At 34.1% G+C, this 16705-nt stretch overlaps 1 protein-coding gene across 4 annotated transcripts; it reads right to left on the bottom strand.

The window, feature by feature from the left end:
• Window positions 1-688: 688 nt before the first annotated feature.
• Window positions 689-7792, bottom strand: s100b (S100 calcium binding protein, beta (neural)). Of its 4 annotated transcripts, none has more exons than XM_044110374.1 (6): window positions 7686-7792; window positions 6432-6576; window positions 3832-6355; window positions 3027-3126; window positions 1793-1834; window positions 689-1378 (listed from the first exon to the last, which is right to left on the bottom strand). In XM_044110374.1, exons 2-3 carry the CDS (start codon window positions 6567-6569, stop codon window positions 6209-6211), a joined length of 285 nt encoding a protein of 94 aa, XP_043966309.1. In that variant the 5' UTR covers window positions 6570-6576; window positions 7686-7792; the 3' UTR covers window positions 689-1378; window positions 1793-1834; window positions 3027-3126; window positions 3832-6208. The 4 variants fall into 4 exon arrangements, with proteins under 4 accessions (XP_043966309.1, XP_043966310.1, XP_043966308.1 ...); XM_044110375.1 differs by having other exon boundaries at window positions 7618-7725; XM_044110373.1 differs by lacking the exons at window positions 6432-6576; window positions 7686-7792 and having other exon boundaries at window positions 3832-4282.
• Between the last annotated feature and the right edge of the window lie 8913 nt (window positions 7793-16705).

Below are 16705 nucleotides of genomic sequence, written 5' to 3'. Positions count from 1 at the left end.
CACGTTTCTCTTCCTCCATTTGGTCCTTCTCATCTTCATCACCTTTTGTGATTTCTACCTTCCCATCAATTCCCATCAAAGCTCTAGATCAATTTAAAAAGACTTAATAATGTTACTCATCACTGTTCTGGCTGGATGGCGCCAGGCAGTTGGACCGTTTGACATCATTTACCCAGAAGATATTGCAGCGTGAACAACATGGCGACATTTCTGTGACAATATTTTATTACAATTTATAAAAGCTAAATAACCTAGGGTTTTATTACTGCATTGTTTTTACATTTAAAATAAATATTTACAAACAAATGTTTATTGTTGTAACTAATGGTTGATAACATTAAAAAAAAACCATCCAAGGGTCCAAAGTGTGATTCCATTTCAAACTTTAATTAATAATCAATATCACAATTTATATTGGTGATACTGGTGCTGCATTTTCTTGATATTGGATCAATACAAAAGTGTGCAGTTTTGCAAACCTCTACTGTAAGATAATTAAAATGTTAACATCTTGCATCTTTTTTATTATCTGAGAAAACTTTGCTGTGAATTCAGACAGGGGAAAAGGTCTGAGTGGAAATATTTTCTCTTCATTTGCTTGTCTGTCATGTTTCTTGTGTAGATATTTGTAGGGAAAGTATTCACTCCTTCCCGTTTTCTGTGTCTCCAATAAACAGCCACACACCACTTTTTATAAATTTTCTTTTAAATCAAGAAAACAGTGTGGAGAAAGCACTACAATATTAAAATGAGCAGGAAGTCATATCCCAATTTTACTTTTTCTAAGTTCTAACTGGCATCTATACACAATTTATAATCTTTGCTGTTCCTGTAAAAAAAAAAAAAAAAAAAAAAAAAAAAAAAAAATCCTTCAAGTTGCTTTGCTGGATAGTCAAATATGTCTCAAACTAACCCATTCAAATCCAAGACTTACTCTAAGTGAACTTATTGAGTTTGAACACATAAGAAGCAATAAAATTTCAACAAATTACAACTGAACAGCTGAAGGAAATTACATACAATCAGTTACGTCTCATTGGGGTTTCATAGGGATTGATGCACAATTACTGGCTTACAAAATAAGCTGTGTATTTTTATAAAAATGCTAAAATATGTTCTTATCTTTCTGCTTTTATTATAAAAAATTAATCTCAGCAGTCCTTAAGTTACATTGTCCCTCTTCAGTCCTCTTTGTCCATCTTTAGAGGTTCTTTGGACTGAAGCGCCACATCAGAGCCGACAGACTCATCGTCTTCATTGTCTTCCTCGTCATCATCCTCCGTCTCGTTGGTGACATACGAGCCTTTTTGTCTGGACAGACACCACAGCAAGACGGCGATGGTGCAGAGGAAGACCAGCAGCACCACAGTGATGATGCCTGCAAGGAAACATGATAACAGTAAATATTGAAGTTGAATTCTCAACACAAAGAAAATGCTCCATGTTTTTTTTTAAAGAAATTTATAAAATTTCACAAGAACTCCATGAAAAAGCATCAAACCTGGAATAAAACTAATTGAACGTTAGAAATCCAATCTGATCAGGAGAACTGGATATCAGATTCCACCAAGAGTTTGATTTATTCCAGCAGAGACGAGTCGTAAGTTGCATCAGAGAGAAATTAATTTACAAATTATGATAAATTATATCTTCGTCTATATTTAAGAGGAAAGAGCTTTTAAAAATTCCATCAATATTTGCATAAGTTGTTTAGTTTTTTGACTCAAAATTAAACTTTTTACTCTTCAGCATTTCAGAAAGTGGAACCAAAAGAAAAGTAAAAACTTCTCACCTCCGATTAAGGCTGCTAAATCCTCTGTGCTGCTGTAGATATCTGTAAAAACAACATTTATTTAATGTAAATTCAAAATATAATTTTTCAGAGTACATGCTATATTACTTAAAAATTAATTTTCTTAACTGTAGTTCATAATCTAAACATTAAACCATCAACCTAAAATCATTTATTTCACATGTTTTTAGTGTAATAAGTTAATTTCTCAGGGGCATCTCTGTTTATAGCCCATGTTGGACCTGTTGCCCCCTGCTGTAGAAACCGTCGCCTGCTATCAGTGTTTTGACACTCATCTCCACGGCGACACGCCCCAGAGGCGTAATGCTGATAAAACACTCCCTTCTGAAGCCACATAGACGTATGCATTAACTGCATTTGATGAGCTCATATTATTCTTTTTGCTAAATGCTAACAGCATTATTAGCATATTTTAATTTAGCAAAATTTTCATCTTAGCAATATTTAGACCTTATCCTGGCAGCATTTAAAGAGGTAAAAATATTGTGTTTTAAATGCTAGATGAAGTTGAGCTTAGTAGCATTTAGCTTAGCAACTTTTAGCTTAGAACCATTTAGCTAGTCAATGCTTGGATTTTAGCTTAGCCACTTTTGGCTTAGTAGCTTGGAACAGATTTAGTTTTACTTTTGCATCACTTTTCTGTGCAACTATTAGCTGAGCAGATTTTTGAGGGTTTTATTTGACTAATAATTAGCTTAGCATTGGTTAGTTCAACAATAGTAAGCAGAAAAAAATGTTTTTTTCTGCAATCTGTGTCGTCATAACTAAACACTGACATTTGACAGGAAAATAAAGCTAAAACATTTTCCAGTTAAAAATATTATAGGTTACTAAAAGGCTCTTTTCTGTATTTCTTTACATCCTTTGCTGTTATTGTGGCTTGATTTCAGAGTTTTCACAGTTATTTTTTATTTGCACTAGTTTTACAAGTAAACATATCAAATTATCCGCTTAGTGGTTCTGTAGTTACTTTAGTATCAATACTAGTTAAACTCCTTCTGCATTTATTTATTTTGACATACAGGCAGTCATACCTGAAGAAAACTACCCAAAGGTTAAAGGGAGAACAACTGGTCAAAATTAAATATTTAAATATCACATTTACAAGATGGTGAAAAGTAGCAGACAGAAGCTGTTCACATTCTTAAATTCTCACAGGTTTATTAAATGTGATATATAACAGATGTTACAATCTGTAAGGAGATGGACACACCTTTTTTTCCGATCTTGGTCACGAGATCTGAAACAGTTGAATAAGCATCAGTTGATGCTTCAGTCAGAGGAGAGGGAGTCGAGTAAGAGCTCATCTTGACCTGGAAAGGAAATATATGGGTTTCAGTCGGAGTTTGATGGGAAAGATTTTCATTTCCTTCTAAAATCAAGTAAATTAAAACCATAATTTTCCTTTTTATGAAATTAATCTAATAAAGTGATTTCTTTTTTGTCTTTGATCTTGTTTTGCAGCTGTTGCAAGAAAACCTGAACTTGTTATGCACTAAATTTAGTAGATATTTATATATTTTGCATGCAAACCTCCAAATTTCTGTAAGATAAAGAATAAAAAGCTAACATAGTTGTTCATTTTTGTTGCCTGATAACAAAAGTCTTGTGAAACTGCTTAGTGGGCAAAGGAACAATCCAGTCTATTAAAAGAATTTGGTGTTTTTCACCTCCTGAGTCATAAACCCTACAGAGAGACAGAAAGGTTAACTGAGAGCGTTGAAGTTTGTCACAATGAGAGTCATGCTTCACGTAACTCCGACACAGCTGCACAACATTAGGAGAAAAACAAACAAATGAGCCTCAGTCTGAAAGCTATTATTTTCTATCAAGTCTTGACTTTAAGATAACAGCAGAAGTCTTAAATATCAGTATATGAATACTTTTTACTTTATCAACATAATGATAATCAGTTTCTTGTTATAAAATGATGAAAACTGAAGCTAAAACTGTTAGCAATTAGTTCAAAACATCAACAAAGAATGTGATGCAAATAGAAAACGAAACCATGAACTTACCATTGATCAGGTTGCAGCAGTTTATGATCCAATAAGGTGAAACAGAGAAGGATAAATAAATGTTTTGGACTCAGCTGGGTGTGGTGTTGCTCCCCCGGGTCCAGATCCAACCAATCGCCTCTCTGACTCCACCTCTGTGATGCTCCACAGCCTGCAGATGTCCAACTCTGCAGCTCACAGCTTTCTTGCATCATCCTTGTTTATTAATCTGCAGCAATGAAGTCAATCCTCCCTTTGATAAAGTCAAATGTTGAATCTTTTAAAACATTCCCAGGAGAAAAGGTATTTCATTTCATTTTTCTGCATCAGATTTTCCTAAAGTCAAACTGCAAGAAAGAGAATAAACTTGGAATAAAGCAACTTTTGATCTCTTGTTGAACTAAATGTAGATACCAAAGAAACGTCTCAGCACAACTTCAACATATTTTTACTCAAGTAAAAGTAAAACGTAGCAATGCAAGAAATTATTCAAGTGTAAGAAGGTATTTGGTAAAATGTCTGCTCAGGTACTGAGTAACTGATCAAATTATCAATCATTTAATATTTTAAAATTACATCATTAGATGAGCCAAAATATAAGGTTAGTTAGAAATGTTGGTATTTTATGGACCAACATGACAATAATTCATAGAAGTAACAGAAATAACAGAATCAGTCAGAAGAAAATTATTCCAAATTATATTTTTTTTCAATTTAAAACTTTTAGAAAAACTGCACCTGTATGTGTGTGTGTGTGTGTGTGTGTGTGTGTGTGTGTGTGTGTCTGGTGTAAAACATGTTTGTTTGTCATTCAGTAGGTAGAAAATCCAGAAATTTTATTCAAGTAAGAAAAGAAATACTTCATAATAAATTGACTCATGTAAAAGTTAGAATTACAGCAAGGTAAAAATACTCCTAAATGATTTTTTTTAAAAGTTGCCCAAGTGGGGCGTGCTCCGGTGGTGTAGAGGTTAGCGCGCCCCACGCTTGGAGGCCTTCAGTCCTCAACACGGCTGTCACGGGTTCGATTGCCGAACCCGACGACATTTGCCGCATGTCTTCCCCCCTCTCCCTTCCCCTTTCCTGTCAGCCTACTATGAAAAAAGGGACACTAGAGCCCACAAAAAGGTGGGGAAAAAAAAAAAAAAGTTGCCCAAGTAAAGGTAAATATAACTACTTCCTACCCAACTCTGGTAAATATTAGTATAATTTGGGGTTTTAGTTTGACTTTTTCATCTGTTTTGAATTGTTCTTGTGGTTTACTTTTACAAAGAGGTGAAAACATTTGAGTATTTATGCTCTTACTCAGAATTCCCCTTTAATTACCACATTTAGATTCTTTCTGTTTTTAAATTTTTCAGAATATCACGTAATCTCAAGGTGTCCAGCAGGGGGAGCTCCTGATCCCTACATGGTGAGTTTATTTATGATAAATAAATGTCCTCATGAAATAAAAACAAAATAAATACATTATTTTCCATTGGGAGCTTCTTTTGTCAGTCACAGTTTTATTTATTTATTTCAGAATTTATTTGATTAAGTATTTCCCTGCTTATTTATTTATTTATTCATTTCATGGTCTTATTTTGTGGAACTTATTTTGTAAAGCTACTTCATGTAATTCATGGACTATTATTTTTATAGTATGAGGCTGTAACATGTGAGCTAATATTTAGTTATTTGATTATGAATGAAACAGCTCTCCATAGAATATCATTAAGATACTTTAATAATCCTCCCTTTGGTCCAAGTTCATATCATTGAACTGAACGGATTTATTCAGTTTACAATATATTCCAATTTAAGTAAATCCTTAAACCATTCAATTACATCAAGCCACTTAAAAAATGAAATTGTCTCTTTTTTAATTGATTTTTATGGGAACAAAACACAGCTGGAACAAATGATCTGGCTTTACTACATTTTTCAGAAGAATAACCCTCATGAGGAAACTGAAACAGCAAATATTTTCATTTAGCCTTGATAGCTGTGTATGTTAACATCCTGGCATTTCCAAACTAGCAGTTAGCGAAATTATGAGTCTATATTTAATGAATCTCTTCTAACAGCTGAAAAGAAGCAAAGTTATAAAAGTAGCTTTATTATATGTTGAAAACTAGAAAAAAAACTCAAGTTTTGGTTGACAAATATTGGTCAAATTTGGAAACATTTCCAAAATATTTTTACTTTTTTCTTCTGAATGTGGTGAAGTTGCTTTTAAACATTAATGATTAAAACTACTAAAAAGAAAAATGCTGTTATTGCTGTAAAGTTTTATCTACTCCATTTTATTTGTTGCTACTTGTACTAGAAGCTAAATGCGTTGCCTCTCAGTTTGCGCGTTGCTAGGTTTCTATTTCTTTATATTTCGCTGCCGCTCCTCTTCGTCTCGCCCTCCTCACTCTTCCTCGTGCTCGAAGAACTCGTGGCAACAGGCGGTAACCACGGAGACGAATGTCATGAACTCCTGGAAGTTGCACTCAGAGTCGCCGTCGGCGTCCAGACTCTCCATCAGGCCGTCCAGCGTGGACTGGTCTTTGACGTGCTGCAAGGTCAGAGGTCAGAGGTCAGGAGCCTGCTCTGGTTTCAGCTCTTAGAATGAAAACAACAGTTTGAATCACCGCCATCAGGTCTGGCAGCTCGTCGTGAAGGAGATCCTTCAGCTCGCTCTTCTTCAGTTTGTGCTTGTCTCCTTCTCTCTCTGAGTATTTCTGGAAAACGTTGATAATGGTGGCTATCGAGGTCTCAAGGTCAGTCATCGTTGACCTTCAACACCGAGAAAGAAAGGAAGAAAAACTGTTAAACCTTTTAAAGTTATCAGGATTAATCTGTATATTTATATATATATATATATACAGTATTTGTTGTATATTAATATATACGACATCACTCTATATCATGCATAAATTATAGTTGGGTTATACATCATATGATATATTTGATATAATTTGATTCAATAAGATACAATTTTCTCAAGTACAATAGAATATGATGCAATATTACAAAAAATTTTGATATAGGATATACAACAACGTAATATTACACCAATTAATTACACAGTACATATTTTTTCCCACAATAAATTATACCATTTAGTATAACACAAACACGATAAATGTATATTTTTATATAATATTTTATGTTATGAAAAATAAAATATCACATAAATGAGACAATATAACATGGTATAAAATAATAAGGTTATTATTTTACAATATTGTACAACATGAAACATTTATATAATTTAATAAAACATAATAAAAATACAAAATAAACAGTTTTGTACAATTAAAACAGTACAACATTATATTAATGTGCAATGCTTATTAATCTGGTACAAAATAATACAATATTTAACATTAATATAAAATGATAGAATATCTTACATTATAATAAAGTACAATACCAAACATGTTTATGTTAATTTGACACAATATGATATTTTATTTATAATACAATAAAAAACAAAAATATACAATACAACATGTTGGTATACAATAATATAATTTCATGATGTAATATAACAAATATTATGATATGTGATAACTTGATACAATATGATATCATTACATTTGATACAAAGTAAAAATAATGCATAATACTTTAAAAATAATTGTTTTGAACCATTTCAGACGCAGTGGTTGTCTTCACCAAAGATAAATAAAAGAGATTAGAAACAGAAGTATCAGATACGGAATAACTCTCATATTTAAACAAATTAAAATCTAAAAAGTAAAAGTTTGGGTTAAAAAAGACCTTAAAGACCTTAAAATGTTAATATATTTAAAAGTATATAACATTATTTACCTGCTGTACAAGACATTTATTCTGTAATGATTCCAGTCTCTTGCAGTCTAAAGGTTTGTTGTTCTTACCGTAGTTCAGATGTAAACTGACGCTGCGTTTCCAGACAGTGGAAGCAGCCGCTGCGCTGCAGGCTTTAAACAGACCTGAGGTCAGCCATGCTGTCGCTCAAACCGCTGCCCAATCACAGCCCGGCGCCTCCCCTCACTCCACCGCCTCTGCAGAATCAGCCTCAGCTTTCTGTCAGAGGCGTTCAGACCTCAGCAGCAGAGATGCACCGATGGCAGTTTTCTGGCTGATCATCGATTACCGATCTTTAAAAAACCTGACCGGCCACTTCAGATTTTGCCCGATGATATTTTTTTTGTCTGATATGTCAAAAATACAGAAAAAAAGTTGTTTGGTGTAGCATTGTCACCTGTCAACCTGAGACATGACCTGGTGGGCGGGGCTAACAGTCAAACCTCTCTGGATAGTAACTAGTTACATTTTGGAAAAAATTTACTTTTAGGAGTATTTTTACTACGCTGTACTTTAAACCTTAACTTGAGTAATTTTATTATGAAGAATTTCTGCTTTTTCTTTATTAAAATTTCAGGATTTTCTAACCCCTGAATGAAATACAAACAAGTTTTAACCAAAAATTCACCATAAACAGACACACAGCTGCAGTTTCAGTTAAAGTTTTATATTTTTTTTATTGAGATAAACTGATTTGGAAAACATTTTTTTGGCCTGATTTTGTTATTTTTTGTTAATTATGTGTATAACTACCATTTTTATCCATAAAATACCAAACTTTATATTGAGCTCTTGATTAGACTTTTTACCAAACAGTTTTTCACTCTTATTTGGTAATTTTACGTTTAGTTGAGTATAAATATGTTGGAGTAGTAATAATGTTTTGGGTTCAACAGAAAAGAACAGAGTTTGACTTTTAAACTTTTGTAAAGTTGGTTGATCAACGACCTTCCAAGATTTAGGAAATCGGTTCAAATTAGCTGACTAATTACTGTTTTTGTTTCACTGATGAAAAGAAAAACAGTCATATTTTTTAATGTTTGACTCTTCCCTCAGTTTGGTTCAGTTCTGGTCGTGTTTGATCCACAAAGGCTGGTTTCAGAGGAAGTGGCTGGCTGTGCATATTAATGAAGTTGCTCTTTTCACAGCTCCTCTTGGCCAGACGTGTGCCCTCCGCTGCTCACCGACCACAAACTAACAACTAACAGCCACACGTTTTGCTCAACAAACTGGGAAAATATTCCCTGTTAAATCTGGATTTTGACATTTTTAAATGGACTTTCTGGAGATGTGTGGGCATCGTGACAGAGCAGGTATCAGGCTGCCTTCTCCAAACAAAACGCGTCTTTGTTTGGTGATGAACGCAGACGACTGCCGGCCGCTTCATTGTTCGCCTCAAACAATCCGACTCTGTGCAGGAAACTGGACCAACTTACTGGAAACCAGTGCCACACGTTCAGGCCCACTGGTTTACAGCGTCTGAGTTTAGCTGCTGTTTGGTCTGGCTGAGACAAAGAGACACAATCAGTGCAAATCTGTCACTTTAACTCACTTAAACTTTAGATTTTTCCTTGAAATAGAAAATGGGAATAATAGAATTGTTTATTTGTGTGTAAATTTTTGCTATCAAAAGACATTTTTAATCTGAATCTTCTTTTTTTAAGTCAATCTTTTGTTTCTATTGAATTTAGTGATCAGGAAAACAAATCAACTAATTATAGTTCTTGTTGTTTCAGTATTTAGTTTTATGATGCATTAGAAGAACAAAATTAAATAGTGAAAGAGTTGGTAGCCCTGTTGCGTTGCAGCAATTTGGTTGTTTTTGGTCATTTTTAACAGTCAGTTTTTTATTTTACTTCAGTAAGAATTTATTGACTTTCTGACCAGAAATTATATTCCAGAGTGACATTTTTCAGTATATCGTCACTCGACTAAAATTAAAAAGTAACTGTTAAAAATGAACAAAAAGTATTTAGTAAAAAGGTGAAACAAATACTGAGTAACTGATTGTAAAAATCTGATATTAAATTGATGCCTTTTTAATTCTTTCCAACTTTATGTTAATTTTTTACACTTTTTCTGAGATTAGCTATATTTTATATAGGTAAATTATTTTCTTTTTGGCCTAAAATCAAGAAAATGATGGGCAACCCTGTCAAGATTTTTCAAATCTTTGAAGAATCTTGAATTAATGAGCTACAACAACATTTAGTTGATCAGTAAAATATTATTGAATTGAATTTTAAAAAATACATGACTGGAAAAACTTACTCATTTCAGATAAACTGCTGGTTTTTAACCATTTTTTACATAATTTTATGATTGTATCTCCTGATTTTTCCCATATTGGTGCTTATGTTGGTTAGTTTTCCTCTCAGGATTAACTGGTGACGGTTGTTGAAGTTGTTTCTCCTGACACCCTTCAGCTCCAGCTCCTCTTTGTTCCTCTGTGTTTCGTGTCTCTTTCAGGATTTTCTCTCCTGGGAAACAGCCGGGCTCCATGAGCTCAACCGTCTCCACAGCAGCCAGCTGGCATCTCCTCCACCGGGTCGCTGAGTCACCAGAGGGCCGGCAGACAAAGCCCACTGCTGTTTTGTGTTGTTTTGATTTTTATTCTAAGATTAGAACATTTGTGCCTTGCAGTCTTTTCACCAACATTTTTGGAGGACATGAGGCATGCTATTTGAGTCTGACAGAAAGAATAAATCTTCTACGAAAGATAGAAAAGGCGTTATTTGTTTCTACCAGTAGGGGGCAGCAGGGTGTTGAACAATACTTTACAGTAAAATCCTTAAATATACTTTAATTTTTATCATTTTATAGATAACTATTTACTTTCTGAGTTATTTTTACGAGTTTTTTCTTTTGTAACTAAATGTGATCAAATCATCAAACAGATTAGGTTGGATATTGACTTTTTATGATTTGTTTTTGTAAAACTGATTAAATTCAGTTAAAACAGAGCCATATATAGTATTTTACAAACTTTGAAGTTCTGTTAAAACAGAGCTAATTTCTTTAGTAGAAAATAAATGAAGTATTAATACATTATAACTTCCTGGAATGAAAATGTTGTTCTGCCTCTAACCGCTAGGCGGCAGTGTTTGACATTCAGCTCTTATTTACGGTCGTCTGTAGCTTTTGCAGATCATTTTGGATGCATTTTAACTTGATTTCCTGCTGTTTCATTGTTTTATGCTCCTGTGTTCTATGTTTTTAATATTTAGCGACATTTTTTTTTTTGCAAAGCTTTGTGGCTGATTTAAGTTATTTCAACGTTTTGTTTTGTTGTTTGATGGCCTAAACTTTATTATGACTACTGAACTTTCCTAAATAATTAATTGAAATTTTCTATTGTGTCTTTGCTTCCTACGTTTGTGGACTTTTTTGTACTTTTTACCGCTTTTGATAACATTTGTTAAGTTACTGCAACATTTTGACTGATTATTTGGATTTTTCCCGTGTTGTCATTTTATGTCTGATTTAACCTTTGACCACAAGGGGGCAGTAGCAGATATTAGAATATGTTCAAAGTTACTACTATCCTTCCTTCAGCCCTTATAGCCAAGAAGCCTGATTCTTTAAATTATTTTCTAGAGTCTGATTACTATTCTGTGGAGTTCCTGCTGCTGGAGGATTCATGCTGTCTGATCTTTTTTCTCTCTGTAGACGTTCAGGGTTGTGCAGAGCATAAACAGTTACGGCTGCAATCAAAGCACCCACTCAGATGATTTGTGAAGGCCAGCTGGAGCAGAGGAAACATGAAATCTTTCTTTTCTCTTTTAACGCAGTGAATCTGAACATCAACAGGATACAAACAGGTCAAATTTATGTCTGATTTGGGACATTTGACTTATGTTTTTCTCTCTATTGCAAAAATATATGTTTTCTGCTTTCCTATCATGTTACCAAATGTTATTAACGATATAAATAAGGTGTCTGTATATATCGCTTATTAACAGATTTATCCCTATAAAGAAACTTTGGAATCTTTTAGAACAAACATTAACCTAATATGTAAAGACTTTGCTGGAGAATTTAATGGAAATTTGGTTTCTTTTAATGTTTTTATAGTTTGTTCAAGTATGAAATGATGAAAATAACTTTAATTATTTGTTTCAACTCACTTCTTTGATCATTATTCATAAAAAAATTAACATTTGTTTCACCAGATGACTTTAAATTGCATTTTATCTCGGCTAAATGAGTTTCAGCTTCCTGCTTTAGTAGAAACACAACCAGCTCTGTTTTGTGTCTCCGTTGCTACGTCACCATGGCAACCTCAGACCAGCCAGTGTGCGACGGGCCGCGGCTGCAGATTGGCCATCTCATGTCGCATCTCTGCCTAATCCCATAATCCTCCCCTGCTTGCACTCTCACCACCCCCGCAGTCGGATTAAAGGCTGCTGACCTCAACACACACACACACACACACACACACACACACACACACACATACACACACACAGAAACCTGCTGGCCTGAATATCTGCTTCCTGCTCACACACCAAAACAATTCATTTAACAACAAACATTATAACATAAATAAATAATTCAATTCAAAAATTTTCCACTGATAATCTGTCGATTTAATTTCACAAAGAAATCTCTTAGTCTGACCTTAATTCTCCATCGTAGGCAGTCAGCTAGTTTGCAAACTTGTCTCTTCTAGATGTGAGTTTGAACTTAAAGCTGATTTCTTTGAGCTTATCAAAGAAAAACTGGATTTTTTTTCAAAGAAGAGACGCTACAAAAGATCTTATTGTCCTTAAATATCTACTCTGCAACTCCAAATACAACCTTGCCACCTCTGGATGCTACTATTTGGTCACATTTCACAAGCTGAGCTGAATTTGTGTCTCATCTGAATGAATTATATTTATTTTTGACTTATTTTGATATTAACTGAGAGACTCTGTTTCAGTTTTTGTTATGTTTATTTTTCATTTAATTCTTATGTTTGCAATTAATCTGCCTTTAATCTGCATTTTCATCCAAAATATTTGCAGAAAGCCACTAAAAGCTGATTGTTCTTCTGCGATCCAAAACAACAACAACATATGGTGGAACTAAGCTGCTGACAGGTCAGAGAGCAAATCTTCAAACTCTTAAGACGGCTGGAACATGGATGCTGCAGCACCTCAGCTGCCATCGTTAGCGATTAGGACCGAGCTGGACGTCAGAGTTCAAAAGAAAACTGATGTAATCTGGTCATCAATTTAAAGATTTCTTGTAAGAACAAACCTGTCAGTTTTGTTTTAAACTTTATCTTGATGAGCTTATATGTTTTATATTCTGTTCTCCAATGAGTTTGAACCATTTGACCTTTTTATGGTGGTTTAATTCAACTCTGACCTCCGTATCGCTCAAAAAGCTCATAAAAGAGGTTTACCACGCTCCTCTCAATAAATTTACGGATGGTTACTTCACTGAAAGTGGCCGCTCTAGATGTCTGATATTCTCAGCAGCTTCATCAATCAAAGCTGATCACTGTGGCGACAGAGAGAAGGTCTCAGACAGATGAAAGGATCAGGGTGGCTTTAGATTAATAGTGTTAAAAATGACAGTGTTTTTATTTTAATGCCACTAAATAAGAACTGTAGTCACACAATCTTCAATGGATTTCAATGTTATATTTTTACATTCAACAAAAAAAATAAGTTAAATTTGCGGTTAAATTTAAGATATATTTGTTATTATTATTATTATTCTTAAGGTATGTTGTGTATTAATGAGTAATCAGTATTTTACCCACAGTAAACAGGACAAATATTTACATCAGTTTAGAAAAATCTAAGAAATTCAGACTTTAGAGTTAAGCTAACTCCATAGTTAGCTTAACTCTAACTTTAAGCTAACCTAAAGTTAGCTTTAAATTTGGCTTAAAGCTAATTTGAACTTTATTAAGTTAGTTTAATAAAATCAAGCTAACAGCTAAACATCAATAAAGTATTTTAATTTTGACTCCAAACACAGATAAGCTAGCAGCAAATTAAAGTTAAAAAAAACAAACATATAAAGACTCTTGTTAGCCGCTAGCTTGAATCTAGTTATCCAGTAGCTTAACTCTTGTTAGCCATTAGCTTGACTCTCATTAGATGTCAGCTTCTCTCTAGTAAGCTGTTAGCTTGAATCTAGTTATCTATTAGCTTGACCATAGTTAGCCGTTATTAACTTTAAGGCATTAACTTGACTTTCGCTATCCATTAGCTTTATTTTCCTTAGCCGTTAGCTGCACTAGTGAGTCATTAGCTTGACTTATCCAAGGCAATGAGAAGATTTCCCAAACTGACCACACTCTGACTATTGCACAACTTAAAAAAATGTTAAAATGAGAAGTAAACAAAACGTAAAATCTGACCTGTCAGCAATGGAATCTGTGGAAACAGAAACATAACAAGGCTCTTCCATCTGAGCTTCATTTCTGGAGGTAAAATGTGGCTCATTCAAAGCAACCAAGCTTTGAAATTGCAATAATATCCAGATGTTTGCATGTTCAAATACTGCTGCTCTTATCAAATGGCTCGTCTCCATCTCCAGCCTCATTTAGAGATTAAAGAAATCTCCCTGAAATATAAAATAAATTACAATCTGAAGCTATTTGTCCAGACGTTTAAAGCTTTCTCTGAATTAAGTGCGCTCTCCTGAAATGCAAATATGCAATCAGGGTTTAACTGTAAATCCCAGAAAATGCCGCCTAAGGACCAAACATATGCAGCCCTCTAATCCTGAAGCAACGAACAGCTAATTTGAGACTAACGGGTTGTGCAGCATAAGCAGAAGAGCTCGTCAAGGCAGCAGAGAAATGCTAAATGGAAAAAGTTGCAAAGATTAGATAAATAATTCAGAGTTCAGGTTTTTGCAGTTCTGTGTTAGTTGAAACAAATCCTAGCATTTCATTCCATCACTCTCTAATCATCACTTTTAGAAACCTGATAAATTATTAACTGAAAAGTAGATGATATGTTTGTTTGTTTTTTTACATTTTTAATTCATTCATAAATATCTAAACACAATGTTTAGCTTTGCTTTGAGAACAGTTTGGTTTTTTTAGGGATTTCTTTTAGATTTCCACCCAAGCAAATTCCTGGTGTTCTTTCCCATAACCAACCTGGTTGACAAGCTGATGTCCAGTTATTCTGATGCAAAGTGAGACACGCTGATATCGAGGCTCCTTGATGAAACGATGAATAGCAGGCTCCCTTTTTCTCTCTTCACACAGTTCCCATTCAACCTGCATGAATAGATCCGTCAAAACCAGTCTGGGTTTCCAATCAGAGATGAACTCTGGGGTCAGCAACGGCTGCTTCCAGCACTTCATACCCAGCTGATTATATTCACCAAATTTCACTCAAGTAAGTAATAAAATGACTCAAATTACAGCGTAAGAAAAATCCTGTCATCAAACAGCTCACAATTTGTGTCATAAAAACTGTTTTCAAAAGACTTATGAGGAAAACCTTAGCTGCCAGAGTGTGGTAATAACTTTTGCATCTTGTTATAATGACAATATTTTCTCATTTATAACTTTATTTCTTAAAAAAACAAACAAAAAAAAACAAATAAACCCCCATCTAATTGTAGCAACTTTTTTTCTGTTTTTGGAGACTTTGGCAACCACATGTGAAGCAGAAATTGCCTCTACAGTAGCGAGAAGCGATTGTTGCCGTGTTCCCCTTCTACTTCTTAAACACTGCAGTCATTATTTCAAATAAATCACGCATGCGCACAGCTGAGAAACACAATGCAATGTAACCAATAGAAAAAATTGACTGCAGTACCACTGTTGAACCCATAGAGGACAATTCTGGATCCAATATTGCAAATTTAAATAAATATAGATAAAAATGTCACAATTTGTACAGGAACATAAATATAAAACCTTTATTTATCCCCACAAATAATTTTTTGGGGAATAATGTTTGGATTTAGTTATTTCTTTAGCTCCTGCATGTGAAATATCATACCTAATTTATGAATTGAAGCACCAAATATGCCTTAATATGCATTGATATATACAGTAGAAACTGTTTCAGCAGCACCACAGCAGCTTTAACACATTAATTATGTTCGACATTATGGGTACAGCAAATCAGCACCAAGGAAAATGAATAGTATTATCTTAGTATTTCAGCTTTCTAAGCTGCATTTCCTGTTGGATATCTTAGATATGAGAAAAATAAACAGATGAATACAACCTCCAAACTACAGACCTTGATGATTTATGATAGACTGAAGTAAACATACAAAATGACTGATTTCACCTGTGTAATAAATAAAAACATCATCCTTTTTTGTTTAGTTATACTTCGTTTAAAAGTCTCAAAGGTGACTCCTACACTCTGATATCAGACTCTCATATTTATCTCCAGTTTCTTCTCAGCCGGCCTTGATGGGCATTCATTGTGTTCCCCCTGACAGAGATAAATTAATAAATCACATCTCTGTCAGACGTAAAGTAAAGCTGCTGCAGAATTGATCAAAGCATCTGAGTGCAAATGGAGAAAGATGCAGCACCTTCAGGTTAGGGACGACAGAAAGAAGATTGAAATGAGTGTAGTTGTTTTTGTTATATTGTCAAAATGTATCAGTCCAATATTCAGGTTTGCTAAGATGCTTCTACAGTAAATGTATTTCCTGTAAGCCAAACTAATGCACCGTGAAATGGCAGCGATTTCACTGTTGTTGCAATCCAGAGATGTTAAACAATTTTCTGCTGCGTTTTGGTGCCATCGGTGCTGCCACAGAATGAGTTTATCTCACTGACAGCGCTTAATAATCTGACCCTTAGTGAACCACGGCTCATTAACTGGACAGGCAAGCTGCACACATCATTAAACTTTCGCTTTTATTTATAGAGACATGCATGCATGCAGCATTTACCTTTAAACCTCCTGAGGGCAGAATGTATTGCTTTCTTTCAGCTGTGTTTGGATCCAGGCATCAGTGATAAACAGCTCATTAAGGTAAGGCAAAAATAAAAATACATGTTCAAAAACCTCATTTGAGGCCCTTAAAAATATTTAATATTGAATAAAATATATTATAAAACAACTTTATACACTTATTA

This window comes from Gambusia affinis, linkage group LG24 (assembly GCF_019740435.1).
Source record: "Gambusia affinis linkage group LG24, SWU_Gaff_1.0, whole genome shotgun sequence".
NCBI classification, from domain to species: domain Eukaryota; kingdom Metazoa; phylum Chordata; class Actinopteri; order Cyprinodontiformes; family Poeciliidae; genus Gambusia; species Gambusia affinis.
The sequence above is the reverse complement of the archived record's forward strand: the minus strand, read 5'-3'. Positions and strand labels throughout refer to the sequence as shown.

Bases quoted from the DNA above. Each gene is read 5' to 3' on its own strand.
- s100b (XM_044110372.1), bottom strand. The intron at 1,835-3,026 runs GTGTGTCCATCT...TTGTTTTTACAG, and splicing joins GACCAAGATCGGAAAAAAAG to ATATCTACAGCAGCACAGAG. The intron at 1,379-1,792 runs GTGAGAAGTTTT...GTTTCCTTGCAG, and splicing joins TTTAGCAGCCTTAATCGGAG to GCATCATCACTGTGGTGCTG.